The following is an 18,093-nucleotide window of genomic DNA, read 5'->3' as shown; positions in this document are numbered from 1 at the left end:
TGGAGAAGGAAATGACAACCCATTCCAGTATTCTTGCCTGGGAAATCCCATGGACAGAGGAGCCTGGCGGGTTACATAAAGCCCATGGGGTCGCAAAGGGTCAGACATGACTTGGCGAATAAACCGTCACCACCACCAAAACACACCTTAGGAGATTATTGAATCCTTTTCCCCATTAAGGCTCAGTGAAATTCTGCACACGCACAAGGTAAGGGCAATCTTGACAAGAAACATCTGCTCAGACTTCATGACCCTGATGGAGAGCCTCTGACATCCTCAGAGAATCCAAGAAGCAGGGATTTCTGGGAGAGGAGACAGAAGCTAAAAGAGGAAGCAAATCGTTTCTGAAGGGAAGTCTGGGATGCGCCAAGGAGGGCCTGTGTTTAGTCCTGGTGACGACGTGAGGAAAAGGCTGACAGCCCTTCCCAAACAGCACAGTCAGATCCGGAATGTGTCTCGTTCTTGGTGAGAGCCACACACAAGATACTCTAGACACTAAGCTGACACACGACCATTTGGAAATTGGTCTCCCATGACGCATACGAATGGACGTACCTTGCTCAGCCATTGAGTTTCCCTCCAGTTTCGTAAAGACTTCATTCAGAGTTGATGTGGAAACCTCATAACTCAGCACACCCAGGCTGCAATCCTCATCGAGGTCACTGAAGAGGTCTAAGGCAACAGGAGGGGACAGAGACGTCTGAATACCACGTGGACAACTAAGCCTCGTGAATGGACACATCTGCACGATGGTGCCGAGCGCTGTGCAGAAGCCCCCTTCTTTGGAGGCAAAATTTCAGCAGGATGCACTCCCTCTGTGACATGAAGAGGGAGGCCCACCCCCGCCCTCGTGCACAAACCCTCTGCATCCGTCATCTTCCTACAGCTCAAAATGCGCCCACAAACTTCTTTGAGGAAAGATGAACGATCAGAGAGAGCACCACCTTCTCACCAATGCCCCAGAAATCAACTGTCACCCCTCAAATTACCATCACCCCTCAAATCACCGTCGCCCCACAAATCACCGTGCCCCCTCAAATCACCGTTGCCGCACAAATGACCATCACCCCTCAAATTACCATGGCCCCTCAAATCACCGTGCACTCCTGCCTCTATTCCTGACTTTCCTTCCGGGTGGTCTGCAGCTCCTCCCACCCAAGGCCGCCTCTTTGATTTGGGTCCTGAACCCCTTCCCCTCTGGGGCTCTCGGGGACCTCCCAACTACCTCCTCCTTTTATCTCCGGCATCATCAGCGTCTGCAAGTACTGGGCCATCCCAGATCACACGCCCAAATGCGTAAGGTCACCCGCTGAGCAGAGCCGCGCGCGCGCGCGCGTGTGTGTGTGTGTGTGCACGCGACAAGCAGCGGTGAAACAAAGGAAGACTCTGCCCCTCCCACACGAGTGCATTCATTACTCCAAAGATCTGTCTCTTCTGCTGTCTTCCATTAGTCACTCCTACTCACACATAACCTGCTGCTGCTGCTGCTAAGTCGCTTCAGTCGTGTCTGACTCTGTGCGACCCCACAGACGGCAGCCCACCAGGCTCCTCTGTCCCTGGGATTCTCCAGGCAAGAACACTGGAGTGGGTTGCCATTTCCTTCTCCAATGCATGAAAGTGAAAAGTGGAAGTGAAGTCGCTCAGTCGTGTAAGACTCTTAGCGACCCCATGGACTGCAGCCCACCAGGCTCCTCCGTCCATGGGATTTTCCAGGCAAGAGTACGGGAGTGGGGTGCCATTGCCTTCTCCGTTCTCCAATGCAATCCCTATCAAATTACCAATGGCATTTTTTCACAGAACTAGAACAAAAATTTCATAATTCATATGGAAACATGAAAGACCCAGAATGGACAAAGCAGTCTTGAGAAAGAAGGATGGAGCTGGAGGAATCAACCTTCCTGACTTCAGATTATACTACAAAGCTACAGTCATCAAGACAGTATGGTACTGGCACAAAAACAGAAATATAGACCAATGGAACAAGACAGAAAGCCCAGAAATAAACCCAGGCACCTAGGGGTACCTTATTCTTGACAAAGGAGGCAAGAATATACAACAGGGCAAAGATGGCCTCTTCAATAAATGGTGCCAGGAAAACTGGACAGCTACATTTAAGAGAATGAAATTAGAAGACTTCCTAACACATAACCTACACAAACCCAAATGCTACCCTTATATCCCTGCCACCTGCCCAGAAGCTGTTGTTTGCAAGCATCAGTGATTCCAATTTTCTTCTTAATTCAATGAATACATTTTCTTGGCAGGGGGAGTTGTTTGTTTTTATTCTTTTAACTTGGTCTCTCTCTTTTTAAAATTTAGTGACATTCAAAGCTGTTGACTATACCCTCCTTCTGGAAACATTTTCTCCCTTGAGTTAATAAGAACAAACTCTTATTTCTCCTTCAACTGCCCTGGGGTGCTCCAGATTTCCACCATGCTCTGACCCGTCCTCCACTCTCTCCCAAGGGTTCAGTCCTGTGTCACCTTCTCAGTAATCCAATCCCTTGCATTAAATCCATCTAATATGCAGATTCAATTGATTCAACCCAAATCACTGAATGAGTGATTCCCAGATTAAGCTCTCACTCTGCTCTCTGAATTCCTGTATCCCATAACCAACTATACACTTGGCCGTTGGACAGCTCCACTTGGAAGTTCTCATCTCAGCTTCAGCTCCTTAAGAAACCCAACCCCAAACAAAACCCAAATCCACCACATATGAAAGCTGTAACAACGGTGTGAACACTTGTTTCCAAGTTCGTCCCCTTGTCCTGGTACTAAATTACCTGGAAATTTATTTGTCCTTTCCGCAGGCAATGTATACACAAGCTTTTCTTTGCTTTCCGTTTTCAGTTTAGCATCAGGGATGTGGTGATTAATGAGGGATGTTATTTTTTCTGGATCACACGTTTCATTTCTGTACAAACTAATATGTAAAAGGAAAGACACTTCATTTGTGTTTTCTCTACCGCTGCCACAAAAGCAGGGCTCTTGTCGGATTTCTAGCCTTTGTGTATTAGTTTACTTGGCTTTAGGGAGCAAACAAATGAGGAAATAACAACAGTAACAACAATGTCATCAGTTTGGAAAATCTTGGGATCTATATATACAGAGACGTATCAGCTTAAAAGCAAAAGTACACAAAAGCAAATACTGCGATTAAAATGATATATCAAGTATGAGAGAAACACAGGCAGACAGGAACATTAGGCAGGAGATTTCTCAGGGAAAATAATTACCACACCAGACCGTGCAGATGTTAGAAACCTAGTGTCTAATAGGGAAGTCTGCCCTTCACACATGTTTTGTTTCATCATCAAGGTTTTTTCCAAAAAGTATTGGTTTGGCCTGGACACACTTGCTGGTTGGAGTGTGTCTTTGTCTCCACTCTGTCTCCAGATTTCCTCCCTGTTGACGGTAGCTTCTAGAAGGACTTGACTTCGTGTCCTGTGAAAGGACGGCATCTACCCGAGCACTGCATGGGTCAGCTGAGGAAATTCAGGGCAGGAAAAGGTCGAGGCCTGTCAGACCACCCACGGCCTCAGCCTGGACGGGGTCCATGAGGTTAGACCACCCATGGCCTCAGTGTAGACAGGGGTTCAGGAGGTCAGACCACTCACAGCCTCAGTCTGGACAGGGGTTCGGGAGGTCAGACCACTCACAGCCTCAGACTGGACTGGGATCCATGAGGTCAGACCACACACGGCCTCAGCCTGGATGGGGGTCCATGAGGTCAGACCACCCATGGCCTCAGTCTGGACAAGGGTTTGGGAAGTCAGACCAACATGGCCTCAGTTGGACGGGGATCCACGAAGTCAGACTACCCATGGCCTCAGCCTGGAGGGGGGTCCAGAAGGTTAGATCACATATGGCCTCGGCCTGGATGGGGGTCCACGAGGTCAGGCCACCCACGGCCTCAGCCTGGACGGGGGTCCAGGAGGTAAGACCACCCACAGTCTCAGCCTGGAAGGGGGTCCGGGAGGCAGTCATCAGTCTTCTAGGGCTTCTCCCTTTGAAATCTGCCCCGTCCTCAGCGCTGGTGAAAATGCAGGCGACAAGAATACAGAAGAGCACGCGGCAGACCCAGACCAACCCAGCTGAGCGAGCTGAAGCGTGAGATCCCAGTCTCTCTCGGGGCAGCCTACCTTGGAGACAGCCCATCACTGAAGATGCGTCTACAGAGCCAGGCCACCCCCAGTGCCTTTACCTTAGGTGATAGCCGAGACCCCATCTTCGCTTCAAAAAGACAGACGAGCCCGCGCACTTCAGCCTCCCTTTGGAGAGGATCACTTTCCTATCTGAGCAGAAAGAAGCGAGACAGGGAAGACGGGGTCATCACCTCCTCACTGTGTGGAAAAAATGGGGGGCGGTGCCAGGACTCAGATTTCCAAAGAAGAAGTGTCCTGTGGGGCCTAACTCCATCTCACGGGCTTTTAAAAACATGAAACGTGCACTGAAATGCATGCATTTAAAATGAGCTTCTGGCAGCCTGGAAGGGAGGCAGTTTGGAGGAGAAAGGATACACGTGTATGTAGGGCTGAGTCCCTTTGCTGTTTGCCTGAAACTATCGGAACACTGTTAATCGACTATACCCCAACACAAAATGATCTTAATGTTTAAAAAAATTTAAAACTATTATTGTGTATAAAATAAAGTTAAAAGTAAATAAAATGAGCTTCTGCATGGGAGAATGGATAAATACATGTTTTGAACTGTGGTGTTGGAGAAGACTCTTGAGAGTCCCTTGGACTGCAAGGAGATCCAACCAATCCATCCTAAAGGAAATCAGTCCTGAATGTTCATTGGAAAGACTGATGTTGAAGCTGAAACTCCAATACTTTGACCACCTGATGCAAAGAGCTGACTCATTAGGAAAGACCCTGATGCTGGGAACACTGAAGGCAGGAGGAGATGGGGATGACAGAGGATGAGATGGTTGGATGGCGTCACTGACTCAATGGAGATGAGTCTGAGCAAGCTCCAGGAGTTGGTGATGGACAGGGAGGCCTGGCGTGCTGCAGTCCATGGGGTTGCAAAGAGTCAGACACGACTGAGCGACTGAACTGAACTGATATGTTTGGCTGAATTTCTCTGCTATGCAACTGGAACTATTACAAAACTGCTCAACTATACTCCAATAGAAGAAAAAAAGTTAAAAAATTAAATTAATAAAAAAATGAGCTTCTGCATTCCAGTCTACTTCAGTGGCTTCTGATACTTCTTGAAAAAAAATAAACAAACCATAAATTCCATAAGCATATTTTCTACTCTGGATGATAAAAAATTTTCGACATTTTTCAACCAAATAGACATAAAAGAAGACTGGGATGCTGAAATTAACCAAGACCTGATCTGAAAAGCTGTCAACACGGTTTTTCATTAGCGCTCACAGCCCAGCATATGCAGAGCTGGTGAGGAATTCTACAGGGGGACTAGAGGGCAGTCATTCCCCGGACTCCTGTACAATACAGACACGCTGAGGGAACAAGGGCAGCAGTCTTGCCCTGGGAATCCATGTCTCCCAAATTCTTCACTGTCAGACTGAGATAAAAGTCACAGTTACCAGCCAGCATGTCCGCTTCATCCATCAAGTTGGTGCTCAAGAGGATCACGCGGTCTGCTTTGCGCTCCCTGAGGAAGTTCCATATTCGATGCCTTGAGAAAGGATCCAATCCCGCGGTTGGCTCATCTAATAGCAAAACCTACAGTGGATGAAGATATAGACACCATTTCTCTCGACCTTGTTAATTGTCTCCACGGTAGAACACGGGAAACAATAAAAATCGTGCCAAATAATGACTGCCCAAGGCTTGTATCCAATGTACTAACACTCTTTTCCCTTTCACGCATTGGAGAAGGAAATGGCAACCCACTCCACTGTTCTTGCCTGGAGAATCCCAGGGACGGGGGAGCCCGGTGGGCTGCCCTCTATGGGGTCGCACAGAGTCGGACACGACTGAAGCGACTTCGCAGCAGCAGCATGGTTACACGTAGTGTGCTCTCTCTGGATACATTATAATGAAAACTCGATCACTTTCAGGGGTGAAAGAAGAGCTTCACGCTTTGACATTGGTCTTAGTAGTACTTTTTTGGATACGCCTCCTCAGCCAAGGGAAGCAAAGGCAGAAGTAAATGAGTGGGACTGCATCAAGCTCAAAAGCTTTTGCAGGGACTTCCCTGGCAGTCCAGCGGTTAAGACTCCGCATTTCCAATGCAGGGGACACAGGTTTGATCCCTGGTTGGGAAGCAAGCTCTCACAGGCCATGTGGTGTGGCCAAAAAATTAAAAAATAAATAAGAATAAATTCTAAAATAAAATAGATAACTGAAATAACTATAAAAACAAAATAAAACGTTTTTGCAGGGGGAAGGAAACTAACAAAAAACCCAAAAGGCTGCCTACCACGTGGGAGAAGATACTCGCAAATGATTTGACCAATAAGGAATTAACATCCAAAATATACAAAGGACTCACATGATTCTATAAAAAAAAAAAAACTGATTACAAAATGGTCAAGGGATCTGAACAGACATTTTTCAAAGAAGACATATTTATAGCCAACAGACACATGAGCTACTCAACATCACTAACCATCAGGGAAATGAGTGAACATCAGAACCACAATGAGATATCACTCACACCTGTCTGAATGGCTATTATCCAAAAGACAGTGAATAACAAATATTGGTAAGGACGTGGGGAAAACAGGACACTTGTGCACTGTTGCTGGGAATGTCCATTGGTGCAGTCACTGTGGAGAACACTGTGGGGTTTCCTCAAAAGCTGAAATTAAAAATAGAACTACCGTACAATCCAGAAATTTTACTTCTGTATTTTTCCAGAAAAAAACACAAAAAACCCAAAACAGTAATTCAGAAAGACACATGTATCCTTATATTCACTGCAGTGTTTTTTATAGTAGCCAAGATATGGAAACCACCTAAATGTCCGTCGATAGGTGAACGGATAAAGAAGATGTGGCATATATACATGTGTATATATATATAGTGGAATATTACTCAGCCAAACACAGAATGAACGCTTGTATCTGTGACAAGAGGGACAGACCTAGAGGGTATTACACTAAGCAGAAGAAGTCAGAGAGAGAAGACAAATGCTGCATGATCTCATTTACATGCGGAATCTAAAAATTAAAGCAAACGAGCAAACAGAGCAAAACAGAAACAAACTCACAGGTGGAGAGAAGAAACACGTGGTTGCCAGAAGGGAGCGGGGTGGCAGGATGAGTGAGACAGGCGAGGAAGATTCAGAGGCAGCAACTTCCAGTTACAAAGTAAATGAGCCCTGTCAAACGTGCTGCATGGGCATAGAGTCAATACTCTTTCAGTTACTTTGCGCGATGGCAGACGGCTAGATTTATCGCGGTGGTCATTGTGTCATGCACAGGGATATTATATCACTGCGCCGGGCACCTGGACGTCACGTAGTGTTGTAGGTCAGTTATGTTTCAAGAAGGATGAGAGAAAGAAGAGGAAGAAGGAGGAGGGGGAGGAATCATCTGTGTATACAGTAAAATGTTTTTATTACACACACACACACACACACACACACACACACACACACACACGAGCTGGACCTTGTCCTGACGCTCACTCTGCAATCCTCCTCACGTATAATCTCACTTACTTGAGGATCTCCTAAAAGGGCAATCCCAATGGTCAGCTTTCTTTTTTGACCTTCACTTAAAAGTGTAGCAAGATTATCCTGAATGTTCTGTATGTCCAATTCCAGTAAAACTCTTTGTACCTAGACAAGAAATATACAAAACTTGAAATCCAAGATGATTCATATTATATGGAATCGGTAGCCATTCCCTTCTCCAGGGCTTCTTCCTAATCTGGGGATCAAACCCAGGTCTCCCACACTGCATGTGTATTCTTTACCAGCTGAGCCACCAGGGAAGCCCATATATATATATGTATATAAAATATATATTAAAGGACCTCACTGCCTGCACTTCACTTCTAAGCGAGCAGTAAACCACTGACTTAGCTTGGCAAATGTCCGGCAGTTCAGAGACTCTGAGCACACCCGTGTACCTCCTGCTCCACGTCCTTTGGCTGAATTCCTTTTATTTTTGCAAACAGCCTGAGGTTCTCCTTTACAGTGAGCGTGTCAAACTGAACATTGAATTGAGGACAAACACCAGTTATCTTCCGGATTTCCTCCAAGTCTTGCATTTCGGAGAGATTTTTATTATAGATGGTAACTGATCCTAAGAAGTTAAAAATAATTTAACATTGGTGAGATAATACATTTTATTAATGTCTGTAGATCTTATTTAGGAAAATATTGGCATATACTCAGAAGTATCTAAAATGATGATTTTATAATTTATTAACAACCATTAACTACTCTCAGCATAAACAGACGTTGAGAATAGTGTATACACAATATCTCCCCTGAAATATCACACAGAAATGAAGATCAGGATTTTCATGAAAATTTCGGAAATCGAAAATATATATAAAATCATGTAGTTCTGGTAAACAGCTTTAGATAAACGAACATCACTTCCTCTAAGGCGGTTAAATTACAACCTGAAAACAAAAAAGGCACACAAGGCCTCATTCTGCGCTCAGGCGGGCGCCTTTGGGAAGCATCGTCTGCCCACCTGCTGTTGGAACAGACGACCCACTAAGGATGCGCAGCAACGCCGATTTGCCAGCCCCACTGTGACCCAGGACTGCCGTGATCTGACCTTCATAGATGTCAAAGGACAAGCCTATTTTCAGAACAAAACATCAGCGTTATAAATAAGAGGGCAATAGATAGGGCTGTTTCTAAAAACAGAACAAGACACTTTATGTTAACTGTGTATTTGAAGCATTTCAACAGTTTAAAATACATAATATTCAGTATTTTCCTGGTTGCTAAAATAACATCTTTACTGTAGAATATTTGAGAATAAATACAATCACTCAAGACAAAAATCAACCATAATTCCCAATAGCCACATTATAATACATTTGCATCATGTGTATATTTGCACATATGAATATGTAAATATATTTATAAACTTTGTACTCTATTTTTTTCTAGGCTGCCTTTTCAAATATTTAATCATAAACCTTTTTCATGGCATTAATTATCTTTTAAAACACATTCACCAAAAATCTGTATTTCACCTTAACTCCATTTTTCTATTCTTTCGTTAAAAGTATTGTGTTTTCATGTCAATAGAAAAATCATTTAGCTAAAAATTCTTTGAGATATTATTTTTTCTTTATTTGCTTTACCACCATGTGAAATCCAAACTTCATTACAGAAAGGTGTTGAACAGAGCAAGATGAAATTCTTAAGAATCTTATAAAATATTGTGTCTAAATGATCAAGTTCTTTCAATTAAAGTTTAGTGACCTACTTTCTAATAATATTGAATTTAATGACTGGACTGAAATTTCAGTTCATCTATCTAGATGATAGACAAAACTTTATAAGGACAACTTACTCACCTATTAAATATACTAGTAAAAATAATTATAGGAGAAAATTCTTCCTGTTGTAATCAAATCCATTAAACCCTCACTTGCAATTTGACTAAAAGATTCTAAAGGTCATTGGAAGAATAAACTCAAATGATTAGGAAAATCGACAGAATAGTAAGAGATCAGTCTTGGCTGCAAGATATTAAAATATACTTGAGAACCATAATAATTAAAATATTAGTTTTACCAGTGGAGAAAATGTAATAAATAAAATAATATATTGTTGGTCTAGAATACACTGACCAATAGAATCAGAAAGAAACCTGAAATGGACCAAAGTCAACATAAGAAATTAAAATCAATGAAACAAGCTTTTGAATCTATCAAAAATATGAGTTAATTCATAAACAATATTGAGAAAACTAAAGAAGCACACTAACACATCTTACGCTTGTTGTTTTTAAAGGGGAAAGGTCAGTGTTTTCAAGGATAAAGGTGACGCTAATTACACAAACGATCTGAAAAAAGAAACGGAAGCCTCAGTCTCCTCAGATGTAAAGTGGAAGAGAAGTCGGGATCTCACGGGCTAAAAGAAAAACTCCAGGTGTGTCACTGAGCATTGTTCTCAGCATGCTAGGCGCTCAGTAAACCTTGAGTGTTTGTTCCTACTATTATTTCTGTTGTTAATAACTGCTTCTGGGAGTATGAATTTTTATAATCTTGGAAGGAAATGATTAGGTACTTGAACCAAGAATCTTAAAAATATGGACCCAATTGAATAATCCTGTTTCTAGACATTTTTATTCAGGAAGTTATTAGCAATCTTTACAAAGACTGAGCAAGGATGTTCACGAAAGTGTTTTTATGACAGTGTAGAAACTGAAAACAACTGAATTTCATACACGAGTGTGTGAGTTCAGTAAGTCATGGCATCCATAGAATGGAATGCTGTTTAACTCTATAGACTGTTGCTGTTCTTCAGTCGCTAAGCCGTGCCTGACTCTTTGCGACCCCATGAACTGCAGCACGCCAGGCCTCGCTGTCCTTCACTACAGACAAGTTATTTCAAGGGCATGTTTTCAAAGGCGTTCCCAGTGGCCGCGTGAACCAGCTGCCTCGGGGGGAAAAAGACAAGAGGGACAGCTACCATCTTTACTTCCCGAAGAGCAACTCCAATGGGTTGTTTCATATACTTTTACACCTATTGATGTTTGATGCTTTAACATTTTTTAAGGTTCTGCTACTTTTAAAAATAGAACAAATCCTTGCAGAAGTTGGAACTATTTAGACATATTGATGAGGGAAAAAGTGGTTCATACTGGGCTCTGAAAATTGAAATGAGATATTTAAAAGTACTTTAACGTGTCTTTGGCTATAATTTAAAAAAGAAACCACAGGTCTAGATGGTATCAGATAAAAATAAACTTCAACTGTCAGGAAGAAATACATGTCGGAGTCTTTCCATTTATCCATCTTAAATGCATACTATAAGGAGACATTTTTAAAAGATGCAGAAGGGAATGTGAATAATAACAACAGTTTTCATCAACTAGGAAAAAGCCCAACATGTTTACACAAGTACATTATATTTTCAAAGGGAAGACATACTCTCAAAGGAAAAAGTAAAATTGAGCTAAGGGATCTGCATTTGTTAGAAAATAAATGTAACATAAGCAAAGTGGACTGAGAACTCGCAACCTTGGGAGGGTTGACGGCTCTCCCTTTTTTAGCTGTTAAGGCTGCTGTCTCTTCTAAAAATATATTCCTCCTAAAAATAATTATCCATAACAGCAAGTTATCCTCTATGAAATGTCACCACTAACTTTGATGCCTGCTTAAACGTTCATCACAGAAAAATATATTTGTGAGAATACTCAGTTTCAAATATGTCAGTTCCCTAGAAATCATAAACTATGGTTATTGCTGGATACTGACTTGTGGCTCAGTGGTAAAGAATCTGCCTGCAATGCAGGAGACCCAGGTTCAATCCCGAGTCGGGAAGATGCCCTGGAGAAGGCAATGGCAACCCACTGCAGTAGTCCTGCCTGGGAAATTCCTTGGAGAGAGGAGCCTGGTGGCCTCCAGGTCGTGGGGTCACAAAGAGTCAGACACAGCTTAGCAGCTAAACGACAGCAACAACAAAGGTGTTCTTGGCCTTATGTTGGTCTTGCCAGTACGTGCGAGCTCGTGTATTCCTTGACTAGTAAAAACGTATCCGTCTTAAGTCTAGACATTCTTTCCTTACAGTGCAAATACAATGAAATATCGCTAACAGCAAAGTCATTTTTCTTTGCATGCCTCCATTTTCGTAGATAAGTGGATCCATGAGACATCTGGCAGGGTTTTACATCCAGTTCTTAATCATGGTGAATTTCCAGGTAGTGGAGGTAGGCTGTTGGTACTTTTTTCTGTTTTGCTTACGTATAATCTGTAATTTTTTACACTGAACTTTTTCCATTTTTTTAAGAAGTCAATGAAACAATGAAAGTTTTTCTTTACCTTTCAATACTTCCACTTTTCCAGTTTTTTCTTTATATACTTTTTTAACATTTCTGATTCTGAAATGAAAAAATAATCGGTGCTTAGGTAGCCAATAGAAAAGTAAAACTTGTACAGATCATGAATAACTTGAATTATAGGGAGGCAGCCAGCTTCATGTGAAAAGAGAGGACATAACAATCTACTCAGAAAGACCAAGACTTATTTCAGACTAAACGCTTCCCCTGAGGGGGAAAATTAAAGAGCCGCTTTAGAAAGTTACAATTAGGGTGAGAGAGGAGCCTGGTGGGCTACAGTCCACGGGACCGCAAAGAGTCAGATGCGACTTAGCGACTGAGCGTGCACTGGTGATCCAGTGGCTAAGACTCCAGGTTCCCAGTGCAGGGAGCCTGGGTTTGATCCCTGGTCAGCAAACCAGATCCCACAGCCACAGCTAAAGCTTCACATGCCACAACAATAGATCCCACGTATATCAAAGAAGGTCAGAAAGATCCTGCATGCCACAACCAAGACCCAGTGCAGCCACATAAATGTGTGTGTGTGTGTGTGTGTGTGTGTGTGTGTGCTCAGTCATGTCCCATCTTTGCAGGTCCATGTACGTAGCCCACCAGGCTCCTCTGCCCATGTAATTCTCCAGGGAAGAATACTGGGTGGTTTGCCATTTCCTCCTCCACAGGACCTTCCTGACCCAGAGATCAAACCCGTGTCCCTTTTATCGCCTGCATTGGCAGGCAGATTCTTTAGCACTGTGTCACCTGGGATCGCTTCATCAAATACACACACACACACACACACACCTCTAGATCAGTGATCACCAAGTCTGAACACACACTAAAATTTCAAAGGAAACAGATACAGGGCAAAGCAAGAATCAAGCTCAGACAGATGAGCAATGTCAGGACCACATAAGACCACATACAATGCATCTTCGAGTTCAAAGGGAAACTTCACCCTCCCTTCTGTCCCTGAATGAGAATAAAGGTAAGGACATTTATCAACCAGGAACGCTGGTGGTGGGCAGGTTGGAGCAGAGAGTCTGGAGATTTAAAAAAAAGGCGTCAAAGCTGCTAAATCCAAGAGGATACTTTATTTCTGCCTTTCTGGGTATAGTGGGACCCCATGGGCGTGGGACCTCAGTATTTTATTTTAATACATAAACTTCCACTTGAGAAAGGCTGGTTGATTTCGGATTTCAAGATGACAAACCAGTGTTTGGAGCAGACATGCTGATTCCAAATTTCTTACTTCTTACTTCTTCCATTAGACACTAGAAGCCAGTCAAAAGTACAGAGGAAAAGATTCAGAGACCCTAAGACCAGCAAAAACTCAGAGGCCGGGGCGGACAGACAGAATCTGGGGGAGCCTAGACAGAGGGTGAAGCGGCGACATTGCACGGTGCTGAGCAAATGGGACTTTCCCTATCGCACGAGACACTGTAGGTGATGACAGAGGAGGAGTTCAAAGTGACATTTACGAATCTGTTCTTCAGTATTTTGCTTCAGGTTCACCCCGCTGCCACTGGTTAATATTCCATTTATTTTAGCCACTATGGAAAAGAGTATGGAAAGTGAAAGTGGAGTCACTCAGCTTGTCGGACTCTGTGACCGCAGGGACTGCAGCCCACCAGGCACCTCTGTCCATAGGATTCTCCAGGCAGAGTACTGGAGTGGGTGCCATTTCCTTCTCCAGGGGATCTCCCCGACCCAGGGACTGAATGAACCCAGGTCTCCCGCATTGCAGGCAGACTCTTTACCGTCTGAGCCACCAGGGAAGCCCTAAACAGTATGCAATATTCCTCAATAAACTAAAAATAGAGTTGCCTTATGATCCAGTAATCCCATTCCTGGGCATATATCCAGAGAAAACTCTAATCCAAAAGGATGCACGCACCCCAGCGTTCACAGCAGCACTGTTAACAGCAGGCGAGCCACGGAAACAGCCTCGTGTCCACTGACGGACGAGCGGATGGAGAGGCTGCGGTGCATGCACACACGGAGTGTCACTCGCCCATAAGAGAGGATGAACAACTGCCGTGGCAGCAACAGGCATGCAGCTCGAGACGATCAAGTGCAGTCAGGCAGGAAGAGAAAGACAGACAGCATGCGGCATCACTCACGTGTGGAATCTCAAATAGGACGCAGATGAGCAAACCCGCGAAACAGGAACAGACTCACAAACAGAAACAGACGTGGCTACCAAGGAGGAGGGGTGGGGAGGACCAGGAGTTTGGGGTTAGCAGAAGCAAACTATTACAAACAGGAGGATAAGCGGCAGGGCCCTGCTATGCAGAGCAGGGAACTCCATTCAGCATCCTGTGATACGCCACCGTGGAACAGAATACGTAGCCGAGCCACCTGACTGTGCGGCAGAAATCCACAGGACACTATAAGCCAGCTATACTTAAATAAACTTTGTCAATAAGCACATTGCCTCGTGCCCACGTTATCAGTACGTGTGTGACTACCTGATGGCTTCTCTCCCGTGGAGTTCTGGGGCTACGGGCTCACAGTATTCATCGGCGGCAGGTTCAGGGTCCACGTCTTTCCAGGTGACGTGACTACCAGTCCTCCGGTGTTGGAAGCAAGGTGACGAGTTCAGGAAAAACAATGGCGAATAATGGGACTCGTTTCCATCTAGTTAAGAAGTGGTAAAACATGTGTTCAGTACCATGCAAACAGTGAGCACATAAGCCTTCCTTAGAACAGTGCATAATTTCTTGGACTTTTAAGCATCACAAATATTGCTTTCTAACTCCCTATTATCGAGAAGAAGTCTTGAGAGTGAAGGAAACAATGAAAATTAAAAAGAAATGACATATTGTTATGAAAGGTAAACAATATAACCCTTGATAAGGTATAAATTAAAGACTTGAATAAATTGCTTTCTAAAATGTGTTTAGAATAATGATTAAATCCCATATTGAGTGGGAAAAGCCTTAACATGGCACATAAAAATAATTTTCAATATGTTTGTGAACTTAAGAAATCGTGTGACTCAACAGTATGATTGAGCAAAATACTGAAATCTATATGGTACATCAATAAAAAGTACATGGAGAAATTAATTTGTTTAGGATGAACCTATGGTCATTCCCTAGATTTAAAAAAATGGAACAGCATTTGTTACTAAGAGTCTTCAGATGTTAACCAGAAGTGATAAAGAGACAGACATACATACAAATAAATACACAGGAATATATAGAACAAATTTAAATCCAGTCAAAGTGGAAGAAAAATACAAAATAACATATATATATAGGATCATGCAAGGGAAAAAAGCACCCTGATTCTGGTATGTGCGTAGGAATTCTAGACTTATGTGAAATTTTAAGTTGTTTTCAAGATAAAGAAAATCTAACGGGGTAATAAAGTGAAGTAACTCAGTTGTGTCTGACTTTTTGTGATCCCATGGACTGTAGCCTGCCAGGTTCCTCCATCCATGGGATTTTCCAGGCAAGCATACTGGAGTGGGGTGCCATACCCTCCTCCAGGGGATCACTTCTGGAAATACGAGCGATATATGACAAAGGTTAGGAGGCACTTTCACTATGCAATGTCCCTAAGCTAACCAAAACCATCTTAAGAACTAATTTATTCCCACCTGTCCTGATACAAATCCTCAATATCATTCTTTGAAAACACTTTCAGTGATCTTTAAAAAATGCAACATTATTTAAAATATAAGCATAATATTTAAAATATAAAATATAATTATTATAACATAATTATAATACAATTACATTATAATTACAATTAAAGTATAATTATAATAGTTAAATATATTTAATTGAAATATAATTAGATGATCATCATTGTATGTTTATAATGTGTATCACTATATCACATTCAGAAGAATAATTATTTTTAGGTAGCAATTCCTTTAGACCATTAAAGCTATGAAGCAGAGAAAAAGAAATCATTCAGTCTTTTATGGGAAATACTTGTCATTCCTTATTTCTTAAAATATATAACTTTAAGAAAAACATCTTCAATGTTATCAGTACCAGCAGAGGTCAGGAAAAAACCGTAATTACTTACAGGGTAGGATTTTGTCAAAGTATAACGCCAACGCCAAGTATAAAAGGGCATCGAAAGTCAATATGGAAAAAGTAGCTATCATTATATATGAGTCTCCAGAAGCGTCAGGAAAAATGACACCATTCATAGTATAATCCAGGTGGATAATCTAAGATTCAAACAAAAGTAATAATAAATACTTAAAAATAATTCAGTGTAGCAGCAAGAACTACCACTTCATTAAGCAGTTTTTCTAAGAAGCCCTCATAATGAAGTGCTTAGGGGAACTTTCTATTTTACAGCAATCAAAGCAATATCAGAAAGGAACACTGATTTTTAAAAATATAATGTTTTAATAATAGGAATTTAAGTTGTAATTGTTTTTCAAGACAGTCTTTTCTAGGTTCTTAGAAATGATGACAAGGTTAGAATTAACTCTGATCTCACCTGGTTTATTCCAGCACTGAAGGCAAAGGGGCTACAGATACTGAAAATCCACTTCAAAGGTGAAGGAAGTTGTTGGTAAAACGCACTGAGTCCCACACCCCCCCAGAAGAGGGTGAGGAGAAACACAACCAAACTGGTGAGGATGGTTTTCTTTAGCAGCACGGTCATCAGGAATGCCAAAGCGATCTGAAAGAGAGCCGAGACTCTACACAGACTGACGGTCAGTGGTCCCACCTCAAAAAAGGACCTTTGTACCATAACATAAATATTTATCACTGACACAGTGATGAGCAACAGTAAGGGATAATTGTGCTCAATCCTTCTCTCAACTTCCTTGTAAGGAGAATCTTTATTTGCCTACTTAAATGCTGGGCTTGAAAGGCTGCAGGAGGAGCTGTTGTTGCTGTATAGTCGCCAAGTCCTCTTCCAACTCTTTGAGACCCCATGGACTTTGGCTGACCAGGTTCCTCTGTCCATGGGATTCTCCAGGCAAGAACACTGGAGTGGGTTACCATGCCCTCCTCCAAGGGATCTTTCCGACCCAGGGATGAAACCTATGTCTCCTGCACTGGCAGGCGGGTTCTTAACCATTTATCTACTTGGAAAGCCTGCAGGAAGAGCTGAGAAAAGGATAAAACTGCAGCCTTGGAAAGAGGGAAAGAAATTAAATTAATATGTTACCAAAGAGTGTCTACTGTGTTTTGCAGAAAACCCCCTGGAAGGTGGGAGAAGTCAGAGGAGCCTGTTCAGAGAAGGAAGAGAGGGTGACATGGGCAGTCAGACCAGGGTGGGTGTTACAAGATGAGATGAGATGTGAAAAGCTGCCATCTGACAGGGAACCTTTGGGGAAAAAAAAGATGGGTCCAGCCCTTAAGAACATTCTTATCAATCTATAAAGATCTTAGGTATTTTTTAGTCAAAACAATTTTCTTTCTTTCTGATGCATCCTTTCATTAATTCAGACCTTTATGCAAAAAAAAGAGTTTCAATTTTATTTAGGTCTCATCATTTTCTCATACTCATAAAGACTTCTCAAGCAAACACATACACACACACACACACACACACACACACACACACACACACACACACAATGTGAAGGAAGGGGCTACAGGAGCCTGCTCAGACATTATTTCTGTTACATGTAACCAAGACCGGAAGCAGAGACCGTGGTAGCAAACGTACGAACTTACCAAGGATAAGCCATACAAGAAAAAGAGAGTAAATATGACCGTGAAGCCCGTCAGGATGATAATTTCAGTAGATGTTATGATCACTGTGATGATTATGGAAGTGACAAAGATGAAGGCAGCATAGATTAAACCCCAGGAGAGCCTAAAAAAGACAAACAATATTTCAGTTGTTTTAACTTCATTATGAAATATTTAAAACATACAAAAATACTTAAAGAATAACACAATGGCTACCTTTGTACCTGCCACCTATTAACAGATCCTTGCTCCTTGGAAGAAAAGCTATGACAAACCTAGACAGACTATTAAAGAACAGGGGCATCACTTTTCCAACAAAGGTCTGTATAGCCAAAGCTATGGTTTTTCCAGCAGTCACATATGGATGTGAGAGTGGAACCATAAAGAAGACTGAGTGCTGAAGAATTGATGCTTTTGAACTGTGGAGTTCGCAAAGACTCTTGAGAGTCCCTTGGACAGCAAGGAGTTCCA

At 42.5% G+C, this 18,093-nt stretch overlaps 1 protein-coding gene across 7 annotated transcripts in view; it reads right to left on the bottom strand.

The window, feature by feature from the left end:
- ABCA6 (ATP binding cassette subfamily A member 6) overlaps positions 1-18,093 on the bottom strand; it is a 63,114-nt gene that overhangs the window by 29,081 nt on the left and 15,940 nt on the right. For 6 of the 7 annotated variants that reach the window (XM_070774195.1, XM_019981666.2, XM_019981665.2 and 3 more), the window contains 12 exons: positions 17,605-17,746; positions 16,412-16,597; positions 15,986-16,133; positions 14,413-14,581; positions 11,949-12,007; positions 8,636-8,746; positions 8,061-8,236; positions 7,648-7,767; positions 5,564-5,702; positions 4,208-4,298; positions 2,787-2,926; positions 556-672 (listed from right to left, as the gene is read on the bottom strand). In XM_070774195.1, the coding sequence (XP_070630296.1) occupies positions 556-672; positions 2,787-2,926; positions 4,208-4,298; positions 5,564-5,702; positions 7,648-7,767; positions 8,061-8,236; positions 8,636-8,746; positions 11,949-12,007; positions 14,413-14,581; positions 15,986-16,133; positions 16,412-16,597; positions 17,605-17,746 (1,598 nt within the window). The remainder of the gene's footprint in view (positions 1-555; positions 673-2,786; positions 2,927-4,207; positions 4,299-5,563; positions 5,703-7,647; positions 7,768-8,060; positions 8,237-8,635; positions 8,747-11,948; positions 12,008-14,412; positions 14,582-15,985; positions 16,134-16,411; positions 16,598-17,604; positions 17,747-18,093) is intronic. The other variant, XM_070774193.1, reaches the window with a different exon arrangement.

The sequence above is a fragment of the Bos indicus genome, chromosome 19, assembly GCF_029378745.1.
Source record: "Bos indicus isolate NIAB-ARS_2022 breed Sahiwal x Tharparkar chromosome 19, NIAB-ARS_B.indTharparkar_mat_pri_1.0, whole genome shotgun sequence".
Lineage (NCBI taxonomy): Eukaryota > Metazoa > Chordata > Mammalia > Artiodactyla > Bovidae > Bos > Bos indicus.
This window is presented reverse-complemented; position numbering and strand designations above follow the sequence as displayed.